This window comes from Podarcis filfolensis (assembly GCF_964270895.1).
Source record: "Podarcis filfolensis genome assembly, chromosome: 4".
Lineage (NCBI taxonomy): Eukaryota > Metazoa > Chordata > Lepidosauria > Squamata > Lacertidae > Podarcis > Podarcis filfolensis.
Genome location: NC_139607.1, coordinates 48,262,965 through 48,280,078, shown reverse-complemented (window position 1 = coordinate 48,280,078; position 17,114 = coordinate 48,262,965). Strand labels below are relative to the sequence as shown.

The window sequence follows — 17,114 nt, the reverse complement described above, 5'->3', positions numbered from 1 at the left end:
TACAGCTGCTGTGCTGCCAGGAGACAAGCAATGGCTTAGTTTAGTGTAATGTCTGAACCTGGTTCATGGTTTGTTTCTTTCCAAATAAACCTTGATTTTGTTCATGGCTTACCACTCATGTTTCAAAGTAAGCTAAACCACCAATTTGCTACCAGGAGCGTGACACCAGCAGGAGAGGTGGTAGAGTGAAGTGGTGCATGGAATGAACTCATGAATTTCAGCAGTGTGCTCTGGCTTGATGCACGACCACATTTTAAAGATTGTTTAGTATGACTATGGTTTAAAGTGATGTGCAAATAAGCCCTACCGTGTTTTGCAGATCTCATGAGATAAGCTTTATTCAATTTCAGAAGTTTCATAACAGTATAGAAAATGTCTAGAATGATAAATATGCTGCGGGGTCTTTTTTGACATCTCTAGAAACATTCTATTTTTATAATATTTGATGTGAGGTAGTCAAAAGATTTAATTAAACAGCTGTGACTGCATATAGCAAAGAACAGATGAAAAAGAAGTGTTTGGGGAAGGAGTAGTGGCTGGATGAAAACATCAGCATTACATTATTATTATTTACTTATACAAGCCAGGATTGAACTTTTAAGGAGATCACGATCAAAACACCCTTCCCCAACCTAGTGCCCTCAAGATATTTTAGAATACAACTATCACCAGCCCCATCCAGAATGGCCAATGGTTGGGGGTGATGAGAGCTGCAGTTCAACAACATCTGGAGGGCACAAAGCCGGAGAAGAATGGCCAAAAGGAAATCTTCCCTGCCCATATTCAATATCAAAATTCAATATGTTGCTTCTCTCCAAAGCAACCCCCAAAGCAGGGGGTCCAATTCTATGCTGACTTTATGCTAACAGGAGATCATCCTGAGAACTGTCATCATCATCACCACCACCACCATATCCCACCTTCCTCTCAAATGAGCCCAGGGAAGCAAACACCTAGTGATAAAACAATAGAAACATTTAAAACAAATCCAATACAGATACAGATTGGGAAAGATCTCAGCTTAAAAGGCAACTGAAAAGAGTACGGTCTTCAGGAGGTGCCAAAAAGAGAACAGAGATGGTGCCTGTCTAGTAATAGTAGTAGTGGTAGTAATAATAATAATAAATCAAGGGGAGGGAGTTCCAAAGGCTAGGTGCCACAACACTGAAGGCCCTAGTCTGACATGGTGTGGATCTGATAAGATCTTCATCTGTAGAGTGCAGGGGGTCAATTTGGCATATAAAGGATGAGATGATATTTCAGATATCCTAGCCCCAAGCTGAATAGCAATTTACAGTCATCCCTTGGGTTACAGATGCTTCAGGTTGTGCGATTTTGGGTTGCGCACTGCACCGAACCCGGAAGTTCCGGAACAGGTTACTTCCTGGTTTTGGCGCTCGCACATGCGCAGAACCACTAAATCGCGCTTTGCGCATGTGCTGAATCGCGACCTGCGTGTGCGCAGACGCGGCGCTGTGGGTTGCGCACGTGCCTCCCGCACAGATCACATTCACAACCCGAGCGTCTACTGTATACACCAAAAGCACCACCTTGAACTTAGTCCAGTAGATAATTGTCACCCAGTGCAATTGTTTCAACAGTGGGGTAACATGCTGGCAATGTCCTGCCCCAGCTGCAGCTTCTGCACCAAGCATCAAGAGCAGCCCCACAAAAAGTGAATTTGAGTAATACAACTCAGAGGTTACCAGTGCATGGATGACAGTGGTCAGGCAACCCTGGTTCATAAACAGCTGTAGCTGTTTTACCACCCAAAGCTGGCAGAAGGCACTAGCCACTGAGGTCACCTGAGCCTCTAGTCACGAAGATGGATCCAGAAGTACCCCAACTACAAACCTGCTTTTCAAGTGAGTACAACCCCATGCAAAGCAGGCAACTGATCAATTGTCCAAAAACAACAATTTCTTTGATTTAAATACTACAATTCAATAGATGTGTTATAAAATTTAATAATATTTATTTAATTCTGGAATCTATTGTTAGAATATATTAATTGTTAGAATATATTAATTTCTGGAGGGTTTGATATGCTAAGTGAACCAAAATGAAAATGAAAAGCTACAGAGAAAAATGGTAATTGTAATTATAATTATTCTTCTATTGGTAAGGTGTTAAGAGAACTTTGTTCAGTGCTTCCTGCGTTGGCTGTTAAGAAAAATTAACAAAATAATGTGCTGCCAAAAAAAAATAACCTCAAAATAAGTTGTCAGAAATAATATGTCTTGCAGAGAAATGTCAATGAAATCAGAATATAAAGAAGACCAACATTTAGTGTTATGAATACAATTTATTTTTTTTTGCCTAAAATATAAAGCATCTTTTATTCCTGAAGAATCTTTGAGGATTTCCCAATTCACCTGGAGCAAATAACAATTGCTTCCAAGGGAGTAGACAAGTTGCAGCTACACCAACCATTCTTCTGCCACACCGCTCTATCTTTTCTGTCTTTCCTCTTTCAGGCCATTTAAAGCTGCATACCAGACAGCAAGTGATATGGTAGAGCAGTATTGTAATAGTTGCATGCACTCTCCCCAACCCTCTCATCTTAAGGAGACAGTAGAATTGTGTGCATAACACTACACTGACGTGGGCGGGAAGAGGATGAGAAGTTTGGGATGTGTATGTCTGGCTTCTGTTTAGTTATTTTTTAAGGCTGAATTAACCACAGTATTAACCACCTTTCTTCATTCCACTTTGTCAAACAATATGTTATTTTTCTATAACTTCTAGAAATAAATCTGAAATCCGTTTAATCTTCTCGGGCCTTACAAGTATACGCAAAGGGGAAAAAATGGGGAAAACAAATTATATTCAAGGAAGATGAATAGAGATGCTTAAACAGGTTTTAACTCTATTAAATATAGTGTGAAATCCTATGTTCTGCTCCCACTCGCAAAATGACTGTCCATCCAGAGAAGGCATTGCCTAACTTAAAGGGAGGGGATGGGGGAATATTTTTCCAAACTCTGCTAACCTTTTCTGCTCCCTACACTTGTAAAATATCTGTTCTAGAAGGTTGGAGAACCCTCCAGAACAGTGTGGAACGTTGTAGGGAAGGTTGCGGGGGGGGGGGGGGGAGGAGGAATTGAAGAACACCCGTACCCTGCTGGACTTCCAGTATGGAAAGCCTCTGCTAGTTCACAACTCATTCAGTGAGCAGAATGGCAGCAAAGGATTCATTAATCAACAACATATTAATAAGCTCTGTTGTTAAATATTTACTAATATACTGCTATTAAATTAATAATGGCCAAGTTACTAATTAGCTGCTGTGGAACCATTTCAAATAGGGAGATAACATTTTAGATGATTGCAAGACTAACATTCAAATGGATTTTAAAGATTTTGGTAATTACAAGAAACAATAATAAAAGAATAAGGATGGGAAGGCTTGGAAAGTAAGGCAATACTGAGCCCAGTAGGGTTGTATCTATGCTAAGGTCCAATGTGTAGATTATATATTTGCTTACAATTCTCTTTCCATTTCCAGAAGTCACACCTTATTTTTAAGCAAAACAAAATATAAGATCTAAGTGAGATATTAACTAAGCCTCAGCAATGACTTCTATTAAGTTGCAATTCACAGTCAAGCTTTGAAAAACAAGTTCTTATGTGTCTAGGCTACTAATACATAAAACCCTTCACTCACGTGCTACTGAGGTTATAAATATTAAACATAAAGCTACAAAGCTACTAAATATAAAATGGAACACAGAGCTATGTACAAATGTTCTACACAGCTTGTCTCGTGTGCAGATGGAGTTCCTGGAAAGCAACAGTATCTTTATTTAATGCACTATTGGGGGCCTGGCAGTAAATGAAAAGGGTGTGTAACTAGTCAGAAATGAAATTTCACTTTTGCTAACAAGTTTGCTCAGCAAATTAGGAGTGCTATACTTTTACCGAGCATGATAAAAGAATGCAAGGATATTAACTGAATATTTAAAATCTAATAAAACATTTTACCAATATTTATACTAGGAATTACCTGTAAATATTTTTTCAAGTATTTAATTTTTCTCATTGATTTTAAACTTGTTGTTTGCTGCCCCGGGCTCCTTAATAATCAATGGAGGGTGAAATAATGCAGAATATATCATAAAATGCCTACAAGTGGTAGCTCATGCTTCCAACAATATACAGTTCTCGTTAATCTCATCTTAATAGAGCACAGCGTAGAAAAAATGAACAGAAATTTAATGGCAAGCATCATTCAATGGAACATCTTTCAAATAAGAATAGGTTTAAAAGGACAGATGAAAAAGCAGAATACAGGTAGCAAAGGGATTCCCAGCAATTAAGACAGATGCTGAAATTCAGTAGCTTTACAACAAATCTTTACACATAATATACACGACTATAGAATTCAGTAACATGACATTAGGAGTCTTGTTGCACCTGCTGCTCTATGATCTCTTACATTATCGGTCAGTCCCCAACGCTTTTCTTCCTTCTCCTACCCTACTTTATATTTTCTTGTCCATTCTAATGTAAACAAAGAATATTGTAGCACTTTAAAGGCTAACCAATTTATTATGGCATAAACTTTCATGAATTAAGAGTCCCGTTTATCAGATGCATTGAACATTATCCTTAGTTGACAGGAAAAGAAACTCACGGGTGCAAATTTTTAACCTCTCTCTACATCCATTAGTATTTATACCTGTCACTCAAGGATAACATTCCTTGAATATGATTAAATAGACGCTAATCCAAGAAAGCTTATGCCATAATAAATGTTAGCCTTTAATCCAACTTCAGGGTTCTGGACCCTCTCATTTCTAAGGCCCAACTGTGCTTCTGTAGTAATCTTCTTCCCTCTGTGTTACCTCAGATGGCAGGGAGAATGTAAAAAAGAGTAGGGGGGAGAGGACATTACATACATAAACACTAGGAAAAATTTGGGGGGGGGGTGCGTATCTGTTAAGAGTCACAGAAAGTCAACACTACTCCCCTGCATCTTATAGTTGCAATTATTAAGGGACAGAGTAAAAGAGGACCACACTGCACACAAAAGTTCTGAAGCACTGTGACAGCTACTAGTCACAGTGTGACTAGAGCTAGTTTAGGGTTGACCAGGAACTTATATTTACCCAAGGGAATTTCCAATTTTCCTTTGAATTGAGGCCAACTACCCTTTACTATACAACTGTTAGAAGACATCTGAAGGCAGCCCTGTATTGGCAAGCTTTTAATGTTTAACGTTTTATGACGTTGCCCTGAGTGGCTAGGGCAACCCAGTACTACTACTACTACTACTACTACTACTACTACTACTACTACTAATTCAATACCACCCTTCCTGTGAAGATCACAGGACAGTTTATAATATAAAAAACACAAAAAATGCATACCATAATAACAAACCCAAACAATACCCCCCGAAAATTCAAAATAGATGGTTTAATTGGCCAAAGGCCTGGGAGAACAGGAATGTTTTTGCCTAGCACCTAAAGATATGTAATGAAGGTGTCAGGCAAGCCTCCCTGGGGAGAGCAATCAATAAGCAGGGAGCCACTACAAAAAAAGCCCATTCTTGTGTTGCCACCCTCCAGATCTCTCGCAGCGGAGGCACACAAAGAAGGGCCTCAGAGGATGATCTCCCCATATGGGGAGAGGCAGTCCTTGAGGCACTGCAGTCCTGAGCCATTTAAGGCTTTATAGGTCAAAACAAACACTTTGAATTGAGCCTGGAAACTAACTAGCAGCCAGTGCAGTTGGTCCAGGATCAGTGTTACATGCTCAAACTGTCTTGTCCCAGTGAGCAACCTGATTGCCGAATTCTGCACCAGCTGAGGATTCCAAACTATCTTCAGAGGCAGTCCCAGGTATAATGCATTGCAATAATCTAACCTGAAGGTTAAGGTAAAGGTAAAGGGACCCCTGACCGTTAGGTCTAGTCGTGGACGACTCTGGGGTTGCAGCGTTCATCTCGCTTTACTGGCTGAGGGAGCCAGCATACAGCTTCTGGGTCATGTGGCCAGCATGACTATGCTGCTTCTGGCGAACCAGAGCAGCGCATGGAAATGCTGTTTACCTCCCGCCGGAGCAGTACCTATTTATCTACTTGCACTTTGACATGCTTTCAAACTGCTACCAGCACAGAAAACAGAAGTTAGACTATCCTTGTCCAGATAGGGGCACAGCTCAGCCACCACCAAAGCTGATGAAAGGTGCTGCATGCCACTGAGGTCACCTGAGCCTGTAGTGACAACAATGGATCCAGAAGGACCCCCAAGCTGTGTACAAACTCCTTCAGAGGGACTGTAACCCCATAAAGAGCAGGCAACATCCAATCCATCTGGTCTAGGGAACCACACTCTTAGTCAGGATTAACTTCGGTTTGTTGGCTCATCCACTGCCTCATATGCAGATGTAAAGGAAGAGCATAGCTGGATGCCATCAGCACATTGCTGACAACGTACTACGAAACACTGGATTACCCCACTCAGAGGTTTCATGCAGATGTTAAACAACACAGGGAATAAAATTGAACCCTGAGGAACCCCAAATTGTAGGCTCCATGGGGTCAAATAACACTCTCCAAACATCACCCTCTGGTCATATATATCCATCACCCCTAATTTGGACAGCCATTCCAGAAAGGGACCATTGTCAATGGTATCGAAATCTGCTGAGAGGTAGAGGAGAATTAACAGGGACACGTTTCCCCTGTCTTTCTCCCAACAGAGGTTATCATACAGGGCAACCAAAGCAGTTTCTATGCCAAAAATTGGATATTTGTTTATGCAATTCAATATGCCAGGCAGCAGTATGTCATACATAATTTGTAGCTGTTGTTCCAGGAAAACCAAACTAGAGATTCTCTAGAATAAAGAAACTAATTCCATGGCCCTTTGTTTCCTGGCCTTAATCTCTGTAATAGAAATCCTAGGAGTTTCTAAAGTCTGACAAATAAACATTTAAGTTCACTAATAGGTCATAAATGCATATTTTCAGTATATACATTTCAAGCTAGTTATTGTTCCATATACCAACATAAATTTCATTTAATTCTCTCCCCCCCAACCAAGTTATAGATGAAGCTAACTTTATTCTAAACAACTTCGAAACAAGTCATTCTCAAATAAGATCTACAGTAGGTAAAAAATAATTTATAGTTACAGCTGAATACTTCAGATTCCTTTAAACAGCAACTTCAACCATTTTTTTAAAAAATCACTTGGAACATAAAATTATAGATTTTCTTTTAGAGGAGTTTGATCACTTACCTGCATGCTTTTAGAACCTCTGCAGAACTGGGATATATAGATACCGACATTGATGGTATGATCTGGGGATTAGTCTTGTGAACAATAAGAGGAGGGTTGGTTTTTATGGGGCTCTGGGAGTCCTCCAACGCCTCTCCGTTAACTGCATGTCCACTATGAGGGCTGTTAAGGCTGGTAACACTGTTTGTGGTAGTCTGTTCAGTAGATTTTGGAGAAGGTGTTGCTGTGGAAATGGCTGAAGATGGTGAGGAGGCAACAGAATTCTCAGTCTTTGTATGAACAGGTGGATGAATGTTATTGATTTTGTCACAGGTTCCAGTACCCACATTGTTATTGGCTTTTCCCATCAACAAGGCAGAGAGCTGAGGATTGTCTGAACTAAGTAAACCTGGTGACTTAGAATCTCCATGGCTAGGGCTAGAAACAGCATCTGCCGTCACCTGATGGACATGATTAGGAAGTCCTTCTACACTGGCAGTGCTGTTAGGTGTCTCTCCAGAATGCCTGTTTGTGTCAGGCACTGCTGATGTGTTTCCTGAAGGCTTGCTCTCTTTGGTTAAGGTAATGCCTTGTTGTCCACCTGAGGTAGCAGTGTGAGAGGGGAGGTGATTGAGAGCAGCCCCCTGTGTTACTGAATTGCTAGGCATGGTAGGATGTCCATTCTGATTTTGAATACCAGTGCCAGCTGCCTGGAGATGCTGGGAAGGCCCAGTGGAAGAAAGAGGTCGTTCACTATTAGGACCTGCCAAATGTGAACTCTGACCTTTGTGAAGCCCCTAAAGAAAAGAAAAATAGTTTAGTATTTAAATATCTCTATCTCTATCTATAATAACAAGCTTGAACATCCCTGGCTGTATGTAAGTTAAATACTTGCACAGAAACACTGCATGACAGAAATAAAATGTAATTTGCACATTTTTCATTAGTTTTAAACACACATTTTCAAGTAAATGGAAACATGTTGTGTGCTCACAAAAGCAATCTTGAAATTAAAATGTCAGTGGGAAGAAGCTGCCTTCACATCCCCAACCTCTTGCAAAGGGAGCTGAGACAGCACTACAGAACTAACTGTTGAACATGAAGCTCATTTTGAGAAGAGATAAGGACAGACAGCCACGTGCAAAGATCCCAGAACACTACATGGCATTAACTATTAACTAGCTGAATGTACACTAGAAACTCAACTGTTTGCCTTGAGGGCAATTCTTATGTGCCATAGGCCATAGAGCAAGTGGCTATTTGCAAAATACATTAAATGATTAACAACACATAGCAAAGCAAATGCCTTTTAAGTCCCATCTATAAAACAAGTGGATTGCAAATATTGTAATGTCTTATCTCCCTCTTAGTTAGTAAAACCTAAGAGCTTCAAAACTATGGATATTATAACCACCAGGCCTTAGAAAGACATTTTTGCCCCTTAGACTCAAGATCTGACATAATTTTACAACTTTACTTAAACAAGAATAATTGAGAGAACAACCCATGTGCCCTGAAATCTCTATATGGCCTAAAAACACCCTAGAAAATAACCTTTTCCAGTCAGCTTTGAAAAAGCATTTAATTGTCAGAAATTTATAAATCTGAGGCAGCCTAGCAATGAAGACAATATCTGGATTCATCACAGTCCCTGTGAACTGGGGCTATATGCACATGTAAACAGCTTTGCTATCAAGAAATTAACATTAAGGCAATAATACACCCAACTAAGGAGTCCCAAAATGGAGAGATGCACCCGTAAAAAAAGCTGCATGGTTCTTTTATGACACTGAAGCAGTGTATTACCATCCAGGTGTTTTTGACTATAACTTTTCTTCAGTTACAAGCAGTGTGGCCTGTCGCTTGATAAGCATTCTAGCTTTTCTAATGTACAAATAACTGTTTAATTATTTATTAAAATTTGTCTATTTAATTAGTAAAAGTTTGTTAATTATTACAAACTTTTGTAAATCAAGATATTTTCATATTCAAACTTCCTCCCCTGATCTGTATCCTCTTCTCTCAAGCCCCCTCCACCTACCGAAATTATCTCCAAGCGATGCATTTCCCCCTTCCATTTCTTTCCCTTTTTTTGCCAAATAAATTTTTATTAGTTTCCCAATATTTCCACAATAATAGCCCAATTATAACAGTATCAATTAATTCCCAATTAATACAATTATTCAAAACCAATTAATTCACTTTAGTTAATGGCTCCCCACATGGTTAAAGTTTAGCCCTTCCATTTCCTACTGCTTTTTGGAAATGAGTCACTACCCCCCACCCTCACTGCTCTGTATTTGAGAGCCACTGAAGCAGGGATGGCAAAGCCTTTTGGCTTCAAGAGCTGTATGCAGAGTAGGCAGTGGGTTATTCTTTAAGAGTTCTAAATTAAAAGAGTTTGTCTGCTTCTACTGTCATTCAGATGCAAGAGTTTGAACTGTTAAACTGCTGCAGGTAATATTCTTCCATATCATCTTAGCAAGGACTGCCTGGCATTGCCCAGGAATTCAAAGAAACTCCAACCCCACCCCACAAAAAAATGTGATTTTTAAATGGATAATGTAATTTGCAGTTTGGGGCTATGCCACAGTCACTGACACATAGCTCACTGCATCGAACAGCATACAAACACAGGCAAAACCGCCACCTTGGGAAACTTTGGAACCAACATGCAAAACTGGGTGGTCACATTTCAGTCTGCCCTCTTGTTTCAAAATGGCATCAGACGTCCAAATATAAACAAGGACCACTGCCTCCACCTCAGGAACCATCATGCCGAGTTGAGCGACAATATCCCAGGATGCATCAAATTTGGCACACTTGCAACCTTTCACACCAAATACCTCAACAGCCCTTAAAATATTTGGAGGCATCCACATCAGCATACTTTGGACCCATCACACCCCAAACTGGCTGAAGTGACAGCCAACTCACATTTCAAAACCAATCTTGTTTCAAAATGGTTCTAAGCATCAAAATATAGACAAAGTCCACCACCTCAGGAACTCTCATGCCAAGCTGGGTGACAGTATCTTCAGAGGCATCCAAATTGGTGCAGGCTGGAACTGTCATTCCAAATTGGGTTACAATATCTTCAAAGATGTCTACGTGAGTACAACCTGGGTCCATCATGTGATGGTATCGTTGGAGGCATTAAAATTGGTGCAGTTTGGACCTGTCACACCAAATATTGGGTGAAGTCATACTTCAGGCCACCAGCTTGATTCAAAATGGTTCCCAGCATCCCAGTGTCAACAAAAACTGCTGCTCCCAGCTCAGGAACCCTTGTGCAGAGTTTGGCGATGATATCTTCAAAGACGTCCAAATGTAAGAAGAACAAATGGATAAACCACTTTACAAAATATAGAATCAATTGTATGTATGATATTTTGCAGTGGGTTTTTAAAGCCTAATTGCTGAGGGTGTAGGTGTTGATCTTGTTGATCTTCATTTAGCAGCTCTTCAGAGTTTATGCCAAACAGCCTCAAACTGAGTCTATCGTAAGAAACACTAAATTTGGCAGAAACTATTTGACCTTGACCTAAAATCACATAAAAATCAGGAACAAACGGACTTTGAGAGACGGAGACTAAACACCACCTTTAGTTCAATTCAAAGCTCTATTGCCTTTGTTACATTATTCTATGACTCCTGGTGTTGACTTCTTTGCTATCCCACAGTGTCTAGCCTCTTGGAGAACTGTCAAATTTAAGAGGCGAAGACTCCATGTAATGTAATAGAAAGGCAACCAAGGTGGCTTAAAAATCAAACTTAAAATCAAACATGCTGGATTTTGTAACGCACCCAGTAAAAGCAGTTAATCACATTCATGTAAGGAATAATGGTAATCAGGCAAAAGCAGGGCGGGAACAGTGCTACACAAGAAAGCTGCCTTCCGCCACGTCGAAGTCTAGCCTGCAAAACCACAGCAGGAAGTGATCTCCATTTTCAGTGGGGTTTGTCTTAATTGCCTTTAAACATTCCACACATACACACACACCAATTGCATCCATTTCTACTCCAGGTGAGAAGCAACAGTGAAAATGAAAAATTGCACTCTTGAGGGTATTGCTGCTGTGCTTCTTGCTTCCAGAGAACAAGTAGAATGGACCATGAAAGCTGGACTGGGATTTGTGCTGTACTCTGGGAGAAGGGCTAGTTAAAGGATGAATGTTCCATATCTTCCATGGGTCACGTCTGGCTGAGAGATTTCAAAAGAGCACCAACTCTTTATTTCAGCTGTGTTGTTTCATGTGCCTGCTTCCACCCATGTCACACATGACTGTCACAGATAAGTCTTTTGGTCAGTTTTCCTTCCTGGGGGTGCTGCTTCAGTGTAATTCTTTCTCCGCAGCTTCTGGTTCTTCCTTTTTCTACTCTGGCCTCAAGAGGAAATTCAAAACCTCAGGGACAGTTGGATCCTTCCAGAGTCACTAGTAGTCTGTGGGAGGCTCTCATTGAAGAGGGGTGAGAGCTCTCATGGTATGGTTTATTCTGAATGTGTGATATGAACCCAGTGCTGAACTTGGGTGCCAATTAAATATGAAGATCATCCTTGAGATTAAATTAATTTGTTTAATGAGAACACCTAAGAGATAGGCAATGTTAATTTCAGAGGAAACTCTCAAGGTGTTCCAAAGTATTTCTAGATTTTTGTCCTGGTCACTTAAAAAAAAACCATGGCTCCAAACTACAAAGATATCAACAATAGTATACCTATGTTATGTAGCTGAGCAGTGTTGAATACTGAAACAATTTTTTAACCATTTACTCTTTGCACAACTTTTTATAGCGCTTAGAATTTAATTGTTGTGCTAGTACCAGAAAAGCAGACATGCATGGCCAGTAAGTAACCTCGTGATTAACCGCTACTCTAGTGATGAATTCAACACTACATTAAAGCCAAACATTTTAAAAAGCAAGAAACAAAGACAGCTGATAAAGATTAATTGTGAAACTAAAAACATATGACTATCCAGTACAAGTTATTACATGGCTAGGAAATACTGAAGCCTGGCTTTCCGATTTCAGAAAAACAACAGTGATAGTGCCAAGTATTTAACTAAGTACTTATGCTTTGTATTAATTGCTGCTTTTGTTTTTTTTAGAATTAGCCTGCAATATTATTTCATGATTTTCCTGACAAAAATATTTATTACCAGTTCCTTATTGCCTTGGAAAACAAATCAGGATTAAAACAGATGCTATTTTACCAAAGCAATTAGTAGACCATATTATTTTTAAAACTTGCGATTTTATACATCAAGCATCTGCACAAAAATGAAACGACAATGAAACTTTTATAAAATAATTACACTCAATTCCATTCCATTCCCTTAATATATATAAAGAAATAGCTTTCCATTATAATGTGCAGGTTCAAATGTTTTCTGATCTTTCTGACCACAGAATGTGATAAAAACCCTGCAAAAAATATATTCCTGTACTAACATTCTGCTATACAACATAAAAAATATAGCGCGTACCTGAGTGGAGTTAGATAGTTGTTTTTTCCACGGCTCCTCTGCGCTGCTGGTCAGGTTTGTGCGGTTATGAGGTAGAGAGAGTGCGTTTCGCTGCAGGTAAGGCACGTTTCCATTACTTCCACTTCCTGTTATGTGATTATTGCCTATCAAAATAGTGTCTGTACTACCCAGCGTTCTTGCTGTGCTGCAGGGAACTGAGCCTGCTGGAAAGGGTCCATTTGCCATAGGCTGCCCAGGGCAGGTTGGACGGATTCCATGCTGCGTGATGTTAGGCACTCTGGTTAGAGCAACCTGAGGCTGCTGACCAGAGACAGAGTTTGTAGGCAAAGACGAGTCAGCTGTTGGCCCATTAGCAATTCCAGTAGATCGTACCTGTGCAACTCCCGTCTGCCTCATCTAATAAAAAGCAAGTAAAATATAAACAATGTTAGCAGAATAACTTACAGAATCATGTATTTCATGAGGGGTTTTTTTGTTTGTTTTTTGTTAAATAGATATGACACACTGAAACTATGATACTCTAGTAAATGCTCTTAGCGGATGTAAGATTTTCTTCTGATTCCTGTGAATCTGCCACAAATGGCGCGTCATACATTACAAGCAGATAGAGTGACTTATTAATAATGCCATGTTTCTGTTTTTCCCCTCTAAAATAGCACATACATTAAGGGTTAAAAGGTCAGAAGATCATTTGTGAGTCTTTTGTAAGCAAAAGCTGCAATTTGCTAATATGTGTGCTGTTCATAAGTCATCTATGCACTTGTAACACAAGAAACAAGGAAACCTTGCTTAAGCTACATCACACACACATACGCACACATGTACTCAGGTGCAAAACAATCTTATATTCATAAGTATTTGTGAACATTTGATGCTTCTTTTTCCAAGGCACGGGGGGGTGGGGGGTGGGGGGTGGGCATCATTCCTGTCAAGTAGTATAGAAAAGCAGTCAACATGCAGAGTTGGCATTAAAACTAGAAACACAAAATACATAATAAAAACCAATTCACATGTCTAAAACAATTAAAAACATGATCAATAATTATTGCTTATTTTTGCTAGATTTTTATTAACAGTGCCATCAGTCAGCACAAATAACTAAAATCAGTTTTGCCCAAAAGCTTTCTGAAAAAGCCCAGCATCAGGACCTGGCAGACCTCTCAGAAGAGGGCATTCCACAAAACTGGCAGCCTCGCCAAGAAAGATCTGCTCCTGGTAGACATCAATGAAACTTCGTTCAGCACTGGCAGCTGGAGCAACGTCCCCAACGCCAGAGTATATGATGGGGCACATATGAAATAAGATGGCCCTTAAAGATACCAGGTGACAATAATTTAGGGCTTTAAATGTCAAACCCGGCTCTAAATATTGAGCCCAGAAACATATGGATCTCACCCATACTCTACAAGTGGAGAAAAGGGGGAGAGAAGTGATAGCATGTAATAAAGGGGCATAATAATGTATGCTGCCTTACTGGTCCTTTCCCTTCCAACAGAGGGAGTCCGGAGAAGTCTGAGGCAGTACATACATCATCATGTAATAAATATGATTTCAGAGAACAGTTCCTCAAAATGATTGTTCCAGTCTGCTGGTAGGAGCTGCAAATGAAATAGTTCTCCTCTCTCATCATTTCCACTTAGATACCATATTGTATCATATGGTGAAGGAAGTCCCTGACCTCCAATCCAAGAAAAATTGAAGATTTCTTTGTTTTTATAAAATTATCGATCAGATCTAAGGACTGAGTTCACACATTACGTTAGTCATATGGGTTAAATTTCATTGTCTGAATGCATGCTACTATATCAATCATTGTGTGATGAGTTATTGCAGGGCACTAACTAATTGCCATATTCATCTTAGCTGGGAAGCAAGATGTTTAACACTAGTTAGAAACCTTCTAACTATCCCTTAGTGGCTAGCATGTCTTCAACATACACATTTTAGTAAAAAGAATGTCAAAAGTTCTCATTGAATTCACAGAGTTCTTGAGGCATGACTATGGGTTGCATCCAACACTTGCCTATGCGCATGTCAACATACAGACTTCCACTAATGCAAGGGACCACCTTTTCTTCTCCCCTGCAGCCTCCAACACATACTCCAGTGTTGGAGAAATCCCCTGAAACAGATCTGGGGGGTGCAGAGGGCTGCAGGGGAAAATAAAGGAAGGGAAAATTCTTGTTGTGCAAGGAGAAGTCGGCTCCTTCACGACTGGATTCCACCCTATGACTTCTTCAGTTGTTGGCAATTGTTTGGAAAAGAAAAAAGATAATTAAGACAGGATATGTACAAAACAGAAACAAATGTTTTTTGTTGGCACCTGCTGGTGTTGCTGCATCATGACACACTGACTCTCCAGCTGTTCCAGCAGAAGTTTCTGTGCTGGATTTAAATTATTTCTATTTGCACGCAGCTGGTCCAAGTGCTAGAAAATAAATTTTAAAAAATTACTTAGGCCCCCTGCATAAGTTTAGATTTGTTTATAACAATTCACGTGACAAAAATCTTCTGACACTATCTGTTTCATCATTATATGCACCCCATTCAGTCCATCAATTCCTTTCCTTGAAACAAGTTGTACTAAAAATAAACAGATACACAACCTACTCAAATTAAGTAAACCATAGATAAGAAATCAATGACTACAATTCCCATCATCTCTGACCAATAAATTCTTATCATACAAGCAGACAGTGAAGCCTGGAAAATTCATGCTATTTTGTAGGCAACAGCACATCAGTTGCGTAAGCACAGTGACAACTGTTGAGGGCACTTATTTATTTCCTAAATTTATTCAGCAATTCTCTCTAAAATTTCCCTTCCTTTGGGAGAGAAACAATTTTGTTGTTGGGGAAGGGAAGCAATAGCTACAATCCAGCCCTCAATGAGACAAAGGCTGCCCTAGGCTCTGACTCAGAATAAGGAAGAGAAATGCATGAAGTTGCAGAATAAGGAAGAGAAATGCATGAAAGCCAAAACACAGTATATAACTATTATTGTCCTGCAACACATTCAACTATATTTTACCATGATAAAACTGTAAAATAAAGCAATTTTTAACAAAAGGTTCTACAAAGTGTTTAATAGTTATACCAAGGATAGGTAACACAGTGAATTCCATATGTTGTTGGACTTCATCCCCCATCAACCCTGACCATTGCCCATGATGCCTGGGTCGGATGGGAATTGTTCAACAACATCCAGAGTAGGGATTGCCAACTTGACACCCTTGAAGGCTTCCTTGGGGCCCCTGGGCATGTGATCCTCATGTACTGTTATAGATTTGGGAGGGGGGTGAATAAGCAGGCATTTTCTTTTCCCATTATAGGGCTTTTCTGAATGGGGTGGTGATGGTTGCTCAGGTATACACTGTGTGTGTGATTGAGAGAGATGCACTGCAGCAGAGACAGAGAGCAGGAGATGTATTTGTGGTTATGTATAAGTGAAGTGCGTGTTTATGAATGAGAAAGATGCTGGTTTCATCTATCATCTGTAGGTGTGAGTGTATGCAAGAAAGAATGAGTGTGGTGTGGCTACCTTGTAAATTCTTCTTTATACTGGGGGGCGTTCCTTATTCTAAGACAGCAACAGCATCATTTTGTATGCGCGTACATCATTATTGTGCGTTTGCCACAATCAAGACATAGCTTTCCACAGGAAGATAGTGGGGATTGGGAAGCAGTAATAACTGCACTCTCTAAAATTTTGTAACTGGTGCTTTTTCAAAATTCAAAATGTGCCTTCTGGTCCAAAAAGGCTGCCAACCTCTGATCTAGAGAGCACCATGTGCTGCTCATGATTTATACAGTGCTTTAGGGTGCTCAGTGAAAGATAAAAATAGGAAAAGTCATTTATATAAAACTGCAAATATTTTAGATAAAAATTAGGAATTAAAAGGAAATAATGAAAGCTTGGAGGTATGTCAGAAGATGAGAAAAATATGATCAACTTGTGCTGCATGGACATATGTACTTTATGAAAAAATTACAAAAGGCTTTCTGTAGATTTACCTGTAATTTCTGTGGTGTCAAGCACCAAGAATGTACTTGTTGTTGTACTGGAGGATGTGACATTGTATGGCCACTGCTCCAAGCTTCTAAAGTGTTCTAAGGAAAACATTAACATTAAAAATGTGAATATAATGGTGAAAGAATTTATCAAAACTGTCCAGTACAAGTTAAGAATATTTCCTTTAAAAATATTGCTATATATAATTCAGTATTGGTTAATATAATCATCATGGAATAAAAAGTAAAAGATAATCAACTGTGATGAAGAATTAAATAAAACCAAATGGTGGACTTAGAAGTTTATCAAAATTCATCTTAGTTCTTACAATATTATTAATGTGATGATTAAGCATTCTAAATATAAGCAAAGGTGGTAGACAAAA

The 17,114-nt window shown here is 39.5% G+C and overlaps 1 protein-coding gene across 4 annotated transcripts in view; it reads right to left on the bottom strand.

Annotated features, from left to right (window-relative positions):
- KDM6A (lysine demethylase 6A) overlaps nucleotides 1-17,114 on the bottom strand; it is a 101,743-nt gene that overhangs the window by 25,768 nt on the left and 58,861 nt on the right. For all 4 annotated transcript variants that reach the window (XM_083612504.1, XM_083612506.1, XM_083612503.1 and 1 more), the window contains 4 exons: nucleotides 16,732-16,827; nucleotides 15,042-15,146; nucleotides 12,719-13,114; nucleotides 7,251-8,026 (listed from right to left, as the gene is read on the bottom strand). In XM_083612504.1, the coding sequence (XP_083468630.1) occupies nucleotides 7,251-8,026; nucleotides 12,719-13,114; nucleotides 15,042-15,146; nucleotides 16,732-16,827 (1,373 nt within the window). The remainder of the gene's footprint in view (nucleotides 1-7,250; nucleotides 8,027-12,718; nucleotides 13,115-15,041; nucleotides 15,147-16,731; nucleotides 16,828-17,114) is intronic.